This window comes from Triticum urartu, chromosome 3 (assembly GCF_003073215.2).
Source record: "Triticum urartu cultivar G1812 chromosome 3, Tu2.1, whole genome shotgun sequence".
Lineage (NCBI taxonomy): Eukaryota > Viridiplantae > Streptophyta > Magnoliopsida > Poales > Poaceae > Triticum > Triticum urartu.
The window spans coordinates 255,426,279-255,437,537 of NC_053024.1; the positions used below are offsets into that span (position 1 = coordinate 255,426,279).

Here is an 11,259-nt window from a genome sequence, read left to right on the forward strand (position 1 = left end):
ATCATTTGCAGAACTTTTATTACTGTCCACTGCCTGACCATCTCTTCCTCTTAACTTCTTCCTATTTGCGTTCTTCTGAGGGGTGCAGTGTGGGGTTCTTGTCCTCCCCATCTACCTCTCCCTCAAATAGATTTATTTTCTCAGCATTCTTAGATCTTTCCTAATGCTCCACGGTTTATGAATTCTGAGTCCAAGGACGGGAGCAAACAAGAACTCTCCATTTTGGAACCTGGAGATAATTTTTTTTAATATAAAAACCTGGAGAGAATGTGATCTTCTGAACTTTGAAAGCGTTTTTTTTCTTTTTTTTAGACAAAAACTTTGAAAGCGTAAAACCTTTTTTTTTTGCGTAAACCTCTTGTTCGTGAGCACGACAAGTTTACGGAGGGTCGGGAAGGGCCCAATCACATTTCGAACGCGTCATTTTCGTGTAGGCTGGGCTTGTATATTGAACCACTAGAAGTGTAACGGCCCGCTCACTAGTCACTGCCTCTTTCGTTGGATCGGCCAGGTTCCAACCATGCGGCTGGCCCATGCGCCGGCGTCGGCGGCGCGCGGAGGCCGGGCGCTGTACGAGCTGTACAGGGCGGCGAGCCGCGCGGCGGCGCCGGCGGTGCTCCTGTGGCGGCGGCTGCGAGGGCTGGAGCACCGGTCACGTTGGCCAGAGCGGCTGGGCCGGCCGTCGGTCGCGCGGCCTCGGCCAGGCTCGCCGCTCGTGTGGTTCCACGCCGTCTCCCTCGGCGAGGGAATGGCCGCGCTCCCGGTCGTCCGTCACTGCGCGCGCCTCCATCCCGGCCTCCCTATCCTCCTCACCACCACCACTCTCTCCGCCTTGTGAGTCCCACAATCACCATTGAGCATTTGAGCGGGCTATTTTATTTACATAGATGTGGTCAAGCTTTGAGTTCCCTTCTTTGTTTGATATAGCGAAGTGATAAAGGATTTGCTACCGGATGTTGTCATATATCAGGTGAGTTTGGAGATTGCTCCACACCTTCAGAGCTCTCTTTTATGCTAGAGTTATTTTATTTATTTCGAAACGTATGCTAGAGTTAATTTAGTGATGCCATATCTAGTTTAGATGATTGAAGAGGCGTTTGGTAACAGGAAATCATTTGATCTTGCCACATATGATAGATAATGAGCTCGTCTTGTAGCCTTGTAGCATTCCCAGGTGCTTATGCATGCAACTATACCTGTTCAGTGGCAAAAAGAACGGGATTCGTTAGCTCACTATTTAGTACGAGTTGGTGAAATGAGGGAATCCATCAAAATAATTCAACAAGCTGTAGAATAAATTTATAACTAAGAGAAAATGCAACCATCTATGTAAAATGCAGGTGCTTAGCAATCGCGTAGGTCATATCATTAAAAAAGGTTCAAAAAATTAAGGTGCTAATTTTGTAGCGTTGTTGCTTAACCTTATCCGGTACTTATGCATATAACTATCTGTAGAAAAGAGATAATATAACCATTTCGACACCCAGAAGTGGTAATTGTAATTGCTTTGTTCACCTCTCTCAAGAAAACTGTTTCTGCCTCAACATATGGCTAATGGAATTTGTTTGGTAATGATACTACTTTGTTCGGCTGTACCACCTAAACTTCATAAGATTCTGTTATGTCCACTTACTTTTGATTGTTAGGTTGCCTCTGTAAAGAAATATAAGAGCGTTGATAGTGAATTGTGTGATTATGCCTGTTTGTCCTTCTAAATTCTAATGATGCATTTGTTGAGTGTCTGTAGTTTGCACCTCTTGACTGTCCTGACGCAATAGAAAGTTTCATTGGATACTGGAAGCCAAGTTTGATACTTCTCATGGAAAGTGAATTGTGGCCAAACCTCATCATGTCTGCAGCAGAGAAAGGGGTGAGCAGTTCATTCATGATCTTGTGCATCACCTGCTCTCTGTTAATGATCTTTCCCGTATTCCAATTTCTAGAGTCTGGGCTGCCTTTTCAAAACTTCCTGCATGCTGTACATGAGCAGATTTTATTGCCTTGTGTTGTTCATTAGTATCTGCATCGTTCCCTAGCTAATTGTTTGTTATGAACATAACTGGCCTGCATATTTTCAGATTGCAGTGGCTCTTTTAAATGCCCGCATGTCACTGAAGTCGTTCAACCGTTGGTCTGTGCCTCTAGGGTTACCATTAGTCTCTCTGATGCTCTCTAAACTATCACTTGTTATCCCACTGGTAAGTAGTAGTAGAGGTTTAAGCCCTACTTTTATGTCGTACAACTGTTACCCCCATCAGCGTTCATTTTATCTGGTGCAGAGTACCATCCAGGCTGTTCGTTTTCAGTTGCTCCATACACCACCGTACAAAATCCATTTCGCTGGCGATTTAAAATATGGTATTTTCTGTTTATCTTTTTCTTTTCTAGTCATTCATCGTTTTGACTTTTGAGAATACATTTGGTAGTGAACCTACGAGTGGCACAATTCTAAAGGTAATCTCAGGAGCTTGAAAAGATGACCCTGTTCACAAGTGAAGTGATTTATTGTGACTCATGATTTACCTAGCTGTCGGTGATGTTGAGGTTCGGGAGAAAGAGTTGAATACAATCAAAGATCTGCAGCGGCAGTTCAATGATAGGCCCATCTGGATGGCAGCTTCAATTCACAGAGGTGAAGAGGAAGGTAAGCACACCAGAAGTGCACCTTTTTGCTATTAAGTGCACCAATATAATTTGTTGTGCATCTGCCGTTCCAGTGAACTGTGCGCTCAATCAACTATATGGTGGCCCCCTGCTAGCCTAACCTCTTTGCTGACTTCCTTACAGTCTCCAAGTACAAGTTTATCCATTGCTAAGTGCTATTCAAGTCATGAAATCAACATTAAGTAAAATACCTCACATGATGAATATATTCATGCAATCTTCACATGGCCAATCAAGGGGTCAGAATTGCAAGTTTTAAATGTTTGACAGCTGTTTACGAAGGGGACTTGGATTAGGAATGGGGAGTAGATAAGCAGATTGCCTTTGCGAGCTGTTATGTTCATGGAATATGCCTTCAATATATTTAAGATTGCCTAGTCAACAAAGACTTCTGTACTCTCCAGGTTGCCAAAATTTATAATTATAATTGTCTCTGTTCTTGGGCCCGCCTATCATTTCGTATCTTCTGTCCTTTCCTTCAGTTTTCCTACCATTCTCGTAGTACACCAATCATGGAAAAGGACCTTGCACAGTGTTTTTTTGTGAAGCAACGTAAAAGAATTCATTTCCTAGGTCATAATGGCAGTGTTCTCAACATAAAACGATTCCTTGAGGCTACCTTAACTTTATTTTTGTTTTTCAGTCATTCTCCGCGTTCATGACGAGTTAATCAAGGCGTATCCTTCGCTACTTTTAATTCTCGTGCCAAGACATCCTCAGGACATCAAGAATGTTTCTTTGGTATGTTAATGGTGCCTTTTCGTACCCCTTCTATTTTACCCTGTTTGGTGTATGAGCCAGTTCCCGAGTACAACGTTAGTTATTTGGCTACTTACCAGTTTTCTAATACTTTCTCCATTCCAAAATGTAAGTAGTTTTAGACATTGACTCTCCAAGTTGATACTTTGAACAGTATTTTTTTACGATATGTATGTTGTGTAAAGCAAAAGTTTATATACAATATGGAAATATATTTCACAATGGATCTAATCATACTAATTAGGCTTTGTAAATGCTACCAGTTCTTTTCCTATAAATATGGTCAAACTTTTAAAAGTTTGACTTGGACAAATGCTTAAACTGCTTACAATTTGGAGTGAAGTAAGTATCATATCTTGTTGGTTATTAAAAAATCAAATGATTGTAAATATACTTAAGATGAGGAGCAAGTGTTATGGGAGTTACTCTGTTTACTGTATAAGGCTCGAGTACTGTGAATAACAGAACTGTGCACGTCTTGAAGTTTGATAGTTTTTCTAAAGCATGAAAAGCAGACAACTGAGCATTGCCAAGTTAGTTAGGTGTGTCAGTGGATGCCCAGCCCACTTGCTTTCATATTGTGAACTCCACGGGGAGCTCAGGGTTGCCTCTCGTTCTTTATGAAAAACAAACAAAGAGGCTACTCCCTGTAGTTCTAGTGTTATTATTTTTAAAGCATAAAGAGCATGTGATACATTTTAATGTAAACTTGGTACTACAATAGGCCTGAACCATATCTTTGTATACAATTTCTTGCAGGCACTGAAAAAACAAAAGGTCAATTTTGTGCTGAGGTCAACAATGGAATTGGTGTCTATAAACACTAGGGTATACGTGGTTGATACTCTAGGTTTGTGTAATCTCTCCATCGGAAAGTTTGTGCATTATTTCTGTGCAGATTATGTATATCCGTTTGAACTATTAGTTAATGGCAGAAAATATGATGGTAAGCAGGGGAATTAAGAATGCTCTACAGGGTCACTCCAATAGCAGTTGTGGGAGGCTCATTTTTACCTAGCTTGTCTGGCCATAATTTTTCCGAGGCTGCTGCAGCTGGTTGTGCTGTTCTAACTGGTAAGGCAAAGGTATCTACCTATTTGAGCTTGCATCGTTTCTTTGGCCAAATCAGAGCGTATAGAGTTTGACGATTTGCACTGGCTTTCAGGTCCCCATGTTGGACATTTCTATCATATGCTGGTTGAAATGTGGCAAATAAATCCTCTAGCTGTCAAGCAGGTGACAAGTTGTTCTGTAACTTCCCATTTATTTAAGGGGTCCCTTTACTGAAACATAACTATGGCGCATCATTTGCATTGTTTATTGAATGACTTGCTCCTGCACACCACTAACCAATGCCGAGGGTAGTTCGATCATGCATAGTGGTACTTTCTTGGTTGGCTTTCTTTCTATTTGGGAAATTTGTTAGGAAGTAATATTAATGTTTAATAACAGGGTAAAAGCCCACGGACTGCTCTTTAGGCACAAGATCTTGTGATCGGGCCTATCGGTGAAGGCTGGTCTTTTCACTCCTCCCACTCCAGCTAGAAAACTGATGCCAATGTTCTTGCCAGTTGACAGGAGAAGCTGAACTGCTGGAGGTGCTAAAAGAACTGCTTAGCGATTCCAAAGCTCTAGAAGCACGTCAAGGAGCTGCAAAAGATGCATTTTCCATCATGTCGCATGGAGTTGTGAACCGTGTATGGAATCTGGTCTCCAGGTTCGCCATGGACGCCCAACAGAAACGTGGAATAGTTGATTAAAGTCTCCGTAAGTCCCCCACTGTGTGTGCATGTAACATTCTTTTGTACTGATGATACCAACAATTAACACATTTGTGTCTGCCAGTGGATTTCTTCAGGGGCTCCTTCAGAATGCATGGCGACCCTCTCTCTCTCTCTCTCTCAAGCCGGGGGTCACAATAATTTCTTCGTACAACCTGTTTTGCAGTTTTCATATGATAGTAGTACTACCGAACATCACATGTCTGCTGAGTGGTGACAAAGGAGACAGATCTCAAATTATAGGCAACCCAACTAGTCCTACAGTCGCTTCAAGGAACGCCGGAACAGTATCCCCATCCTAGTTTTCTCTATTCTGTTCGCTTTACTCCTATCTCAGCATTCTAGCAGTATGTTTCTGGAAAATTCTTCTGGGCCTCCTGTTATTCTTATCCCATGACTCGTGGTTGCAATTCTCATATGCCGTAGACCTGTGTCGGTTGATCGTCTGTCAAGTCGTCGCATATATTTTGAAATGAGACCCAAATTTAGTTCAGGAAGGTGGCAGATTGGCAGTTAACTGCACATGATTGATCTTCTGCCATGTGCATGAGCATGACCTTTGTCCTTTTTAAGCTTGTAATAACAATGCTTTATTGGTGGCATTGTACTATCGTGCAGTTTCAGAAAGGAACGGAAATGGCAAACGTATGACCAGTCTGCAGATTAGCACGAGCTGGCTGCCCCCATTTCATTGCGCAACGCGCAGTGCGTGCTTTAACTGCCTGTCCGCATGGAAAAGATCAAGGCCAAGATGTTCCAGTTCGATCTATTTAATCCAATCACCCGCCCCCCTGTTTCGTTACAATCCAACCACCCCAACACCAACCATTTGATGTCTCCACTATCGTCACCTTTTGGCTTACTTGTTCACGTGTTGCTGTTGGATTCAACTTTTTTTTGAGGGAGTTGTTGGATTCAATTTCATTGCTCGCACTAAACCTCCAGCCCTTCCTAAAAAAAAACTCCTAGCCCTAACACCTTGTCCTGGGACATCTCTAACAAATATCCTGAAACTGAAAATTGAGGAGCAAAAGTGATATTTGGGCCAAAAAGAGCCAACTAGTAGACCCCCTAAACACAAAACTTTACTAAATTTGAGTTTTTGACCCCCCCCCCCACACACACAAAGCTTTCCTCCCTCTCTCTCAATTTTAGTTTGCGTCAGCTCGGCTGACTCCCCCGCCGCACCCTTGGACACTAGCGCCAGCGTCGGAGACCCATCGATGGCCATGAATTCGGCAGTGCAGCCACCAAAAAGGCAGCATCAGGAGAGAAATCTCATTAGCAACAAAGCGTCGACGACGGTCGTTGACAGTCCCTCCGTCGGCCAACGGAAAAGGTGACAGTCAACGTGGTGACACTGACGAAGAAAAAGAAGAATGTGGCCGCCTATTGCTTCCCCCTTCGACTTGCTGCGGCTCCGACGACTGCTACCCCACCTCTTGTTGCCACACCGGCAACCCCTCCACCGCAGGCGGCCGAGGATGGGATGGATTCGAATGCTACGACCTGCGACGACGACATGCTCGAGGAAATGCCCAAAAGGTAAAAAATGCCTCTTTTCGTTATTGTTTGCATTTTGCTTAGTATACTGATGCATTCTTCGGTATTGATTGCTAGGTTCCTCCTTTACTTTTGTAGTGAGCAAATGAACAATGATGCCCAATATTTCATGAATGAATTGAATTCAAGTCACACACTTGGGCTCAATGACATTGTGATGACTATGCCATATAACCAAACGAGAGATGTTGAGATGATGGACGAGGAGATCGGTGAGAGTCAAGTGAAGAGGAAGCCGAGGACGGGCAACTACAAGATCGATGAAGGCAAAGCTTTGTGTGAAGCTTGGATCAACGTCTCTCTCGATGCCACGATCGGTGCCGACCAAACAAAGGAGCAACATTGCGCCCATCCCCTCTAGCCGCACAATCGGTTCTCTTAGTCATCTTTGGGGTAACATCCAAGAGCAACACAACCGGTGGGCCGTTGTGTGGGGCAAGTAAACTTGTAGCCGACAAGTGGAATGCCCACCTACCAATACGAGGAAGCAATGCAAGCTATTTATGAAGAAAGGAACAACAAAAACCATAGCAAACTGTTTGGTTTCCACCATTGCTATACCGAGCTTGATGGACATGACAAGTGGATAAAAAGAAATTTTGAAGTGAAGGAGAGGACTTTGTAGAGAACCCGACTACTACTCTTGTGCATCTAGATGCAGGAAAGCATGCAAATCAAGTCAAGAGGAGCGGTGGTGTTGGAGCTTACAAGGAAGAGTTGATTGCAATGGTGGATTCATAAAGTGCTTTGGTGACCGAATGCAAAGAAAAGAATATGAATTGTTCTATTAGATGAAGGCCATGGAGGAGAAGTGGAGGGCAATGGCCACAACTGAGGATACAAAGGTGCTTGCGGAGGAGAAAAGGCTTGAGATTGAGATGAAAAGGCTTGAAATGGAGGAGGTGGAGAACAAGAAATTGCTTGACATTGAGGTGCAAAAGCTAGCAATGGTGTCTGACGAGCGAAATGAGAAGAGGGTGGCCAGGGACAGTATTGTTATGTTTATGAATCCTAGCAAGATGGACAAGATAGAGAGAAGATTTTGGGAGCTTACTTGTGGCAACATCATGGCCAAGGCGTTTGGTGGCGATCGTTCAGGCGGCGGCAGTAGTGTTGTGTGAGCCTATTTGAACTATGATGACATTTGATCCACTGTGTGTTGGTGGTTTTTTGAGTGAACTTGCTCGTTCGTTGACTTTGGCGCAAAATATGGTTATGTCCGATGGATTTGTTAAACTATATTTATGCTTGTAGTTCAATTGTGATGTGATGTATTCAAATTCTCTACTTTGTGTTCAAAATTTGATCAATTTATTAGAATAGTTTGAGCAATGGGTTTAAACATTTGTGAAACCAAAATTTATACAATAGGGGAACTGCTAGCTCCGGAGTAGTGATCTTCCTAAAAAAAGTAAAGTAGGATAGAGAGGACCTTTGTAGCTTTAGTATAGGATTTGCTAGAGATGCTCCTACGACTCATTGCATCAACCCACCTTCCCGTGAAAAACACACACTCTCCGACACTATCTTCACTATGAGTCCATTTTGCCTAATTGGTTCCCTTTATGCTTGGAGATCATTAGTTATGTGATAGTGGCGATAACCTCGCTTGAAACCCTAAACCTGTAATATTTTTTACTTAAGTCACTGGTCCTCAGCTTTATCTTGCCTTCACTCCACGTCGACTCTAGATTAATCATGCATCCTAGCATCGTCGACTCAAGTTGACGGAGCGGAGAAATGCGAGGTGGAGTCTCAATCATGGATCTAAGTGAACCGAGAAATAGTTATTTCTAAGTCCATCAAGCTACACATGATTTCTAAAATTTGCTTTTTGCTCAACCCATGTTGGACAAAGAATCAACAAGTGTGATCACCAACTTAGAAATAAACATCGTCTCCTGAGCATTTTTGGAAACAGGTCTCAATCGACCAATACTTAAGGATTTCACGGTTGATCGATCTTGTCGCGGGATTTAATGCCAATGTGAGGAAGATTCGAACTCGATTTCACGGTTTTTAATGCCAATCTTGTTGCGGGATTCAAACTTGATTTCACCGTGAAATCCTTAAGTATTGGTCAAGCGTGAAATCCTTAAGTTTTGCTTGTGGCTTCCATGCCATTTGACTTTGATTTAGGCTGCCTTTGGCATTGCGGTGAATTCACTTAATCCCGTTTGCTTCACCTGTTTCTCCCTATTTTAATGTTTGTTTGACCCACTTTTGCTTACGGCTGTGTCAAAAAAGAAATTCATTACAGATTACAAAATAAAAATATGCACAACACAATGGTTCAGCAAGCATAAACGGACCCTGATAAGTACCTGACGTGTGGCACGAGCACATGGCAACTCCGAACATTTTTATGGCAAGTTTAGTGACACGAGGATGGCAACTTTAGTTGTCAAACATGACAATTTTTATGCTTCAATTTATTTTTGACACAAACTTACCATATGTCATTGAATTCTGCAATCCTTGCGTGACTGAAATTGCCATTGAAAAAGATCAAGACCAGAGTGCCACGCATCTGGTATGACACTTATCATTTGGGTAAATAAATCCTTGATGAGGATCTTGCACTCTAAGACTAGCAATTCCAACAAAGAAATTACTTAGCCGAACGTGCTTTTAGGAGTGTATATGTTCATCAAAACTACACGTTAAACATGTGGCTTGACCCTTCGGGTTTCGAAGCAACGGCCAAGCCAACGGCAACGGGACACACCACCGAGAGACCCCAATCCCATGCTGCTCTCCCAGTCTCCAGCCGCTACCCATCCGCAGCTTCCCACCTCCTCCCGCCGCACGCGCCGCTCGGCACAGCCATGCCCGCGCGGCGCGGCCGCCGAGTCGCTCCTCCCTCGCGGGCTGCGGCCGGAGTCGCTGCCGCGCCACGTGGCGGTGGTGATGGACGGGAACTCGCGGTGGGCGCGCGCGCGGGGCATGCCGCCGGCGTTCGGGCACGAGGCCGGGCGGCGCGCGCTGGTGGAGACGGTGCGGCTCTCCCGCGCCTGGGGCATCCGCGAGCTCACCGCCTTCGCCTTCTCCCACGAGAACTGGAGCCGCCCCAAGGTAGCACATCACACCTGACCTGGCCGCGCGCGCGCGCGTTTTTGCCGGCTCCCTCCGGCCTCCGCCCTGAGCTTGACGGTTCTTGGAATTTGCAGGCGGAGGTTGACTTCCTGATGGGGCTGTTCGAGCGGGTGATCCACGACAGCGTCGCCGAGTTCTTGAGGTACGCACGCCAGCCAGTCCGCCGTAGATTAATGGCCTCACATTTTGGCCGTCTCTATTGCCATTCTGATAAGATGCACCCGAGCACTCCGCTCCATGTGCCGGCCGGCTCCGGCAGATGAATTAACGCACTAATCTAACTGATAACCACTAAGATTACGGCTGAAGAACAGCCCGATTTCTACTCTAGCACTGATGGGTTACTGTTTTGTGCAGGGACGGAATTCGCCTACGTGTGATCGGCGACTGCTCGAGGCTGCCGGCGTCTCTGCGGAGGACGGCAAGGGACGCCGAGGAGGCAACGAGGGACAACTTGCAGCTCGACCTGACGCTGGCGATCAGCTACAGCGGGCGAAGGGACATAGTGCAAGCCTGCCGGAGCCTCGCCCAGAAGGTGCGCGGCGAGCTGCTCAGGCCGGAGGACATCGACGAGTCGCTGTTCGCCGGCGAGCTGGAGACGAGCCGCGGCACCGAGCTCCCGTGCCCCGACCTGCTCATCCGGACCAGCGGTGAGCTGCGGCTGAGCAACTTCTTGCTGTGGCAGTCGGCCTACTCGGAGCTCTTCTTCACCGACACCCTGTGGCCGGACTTCGGGGAGGCTGACTACCTCGAAGCGCTGTGCTCCTTCCAGAGCAGAGACAGGCGGTTTGGCCGGAGGAATCCGTAGCGCAAGGCCACCAAAACTTGGTGTTTTTAGAAGCTTTAGTGCATGACTCACTTGATCAGTAGGTACATTGGGCAGATAAGGGCATTTCTAGCAGATCTCTTCTGGGTAAACTGTCAAAAGTGCTCCTTATTCCACTTTACTTTTTTAGGGATATCACTATTTTGCAGCTAGCAGACCCCCTATAATTTTAGTCTTTAACAAAAAATTCAAACACATCTTTTAAACATAAATTCATTTCAAACACACATTTAAAGTAATAATAGCATAATTCCATAACTTCTAGACGTTAATATCGTACGTACTACTCATCATCGCCTAAACCAAGAACATCAACAGTGCAATAGCTCTCACCAAAAAAGAGAGCTGCAAATGATCCGTCGGCCGATGAGCAGCCCGAGCCATGGACTCAAGAGGAATGCCCGGTTCCTTTGTTCCCGTTGCCTTGGAAGCTTTTATCCCATATGCTCAGACCACATATGCTCCAACCACATTGCGAAGATCAGCTCGTCGCATGGCAATGAAGAGCAGGATCTTTTGAACTTGCTATCTGCAGTGTTGAGAGTGTATTTTGTATGAACTTGATGACAG

General features: G+C 45.1%; 2 protein-coding genes across 3 annotated transcripts; both read left to right on the forward strand.

Annotated features, from left to right (window-relative positions):
• Positions 1 to 478: 478 nt before the first annotated feature.
• On the forward strand, positions 479 to 5,743 carry LOC125543771 (probable 3-deoxy-D-manno-octulosonic acid transferase, mitochondrial). Of its 2 annotated transcripts, none has more exons than XR_007298745.1 (12): positions 479 to 834; positions 928 to 970; positions 1,748 to 1,870; positions 2,079 to 2,198; positions 2,280 to 2,358; positions 2,528 to 2,644; positions 3,308 to 3,405; positions 4,183 to 4,273; positions 4,378 to 4,508; positions 4,589 to 4,659; positions 4,995 to 5,190; positions 5,269 to 5,743. XR_007298745.1 is itself a non-coding variant. In XM_048707241.1 (12 exons), exons 1-11 carry the CDS (start codon positions 521 to 523, stop codon positions 5,181 to 5,183), a joined length of 1,365 nt encoding a protein of 454 aa, XP_048563198.1. In that variant the 5' UTR covers positions 479 to 520; the 3' UTR covers positions 5,184 to 5,190; positions 5,269 to 5,743. The 2 variants fall into 2 exon arrangements, 1 of the variants encoding a protein (XP_048563198.1); XM_048707241.1 differs by having other exon boundaries at positions 4,378 to 4,497.
• A 3,724-nt stretch (positions 5,744 to 9,467) lies between these two features.
• LOC125543772 (cis-prenyltransferase 4, chloroplastic-like) lies at positions 9,468 to 10,822 on the forward strand. The gene is made up of 3 exons (XM_048707242.1): positions 9,468 to 9,842; positions 9,938 to 10,005; positions 10,221 to 10,822. The coding sequence occupies exons 1-3, from the start codon at positions 9,516 to 9,518 to the stop codon at positions 10,669 to 10,671; spliced, it is 846 nt and encodes a 281-aa protein (XP_048563199.1). The 5' UTR covers positions 9,468 to 9,515; the 3' UTR covers positions 10,672 to 10,822.
• Positions 10,823 to 11,259: the final 437 nt, after the last annotated feature.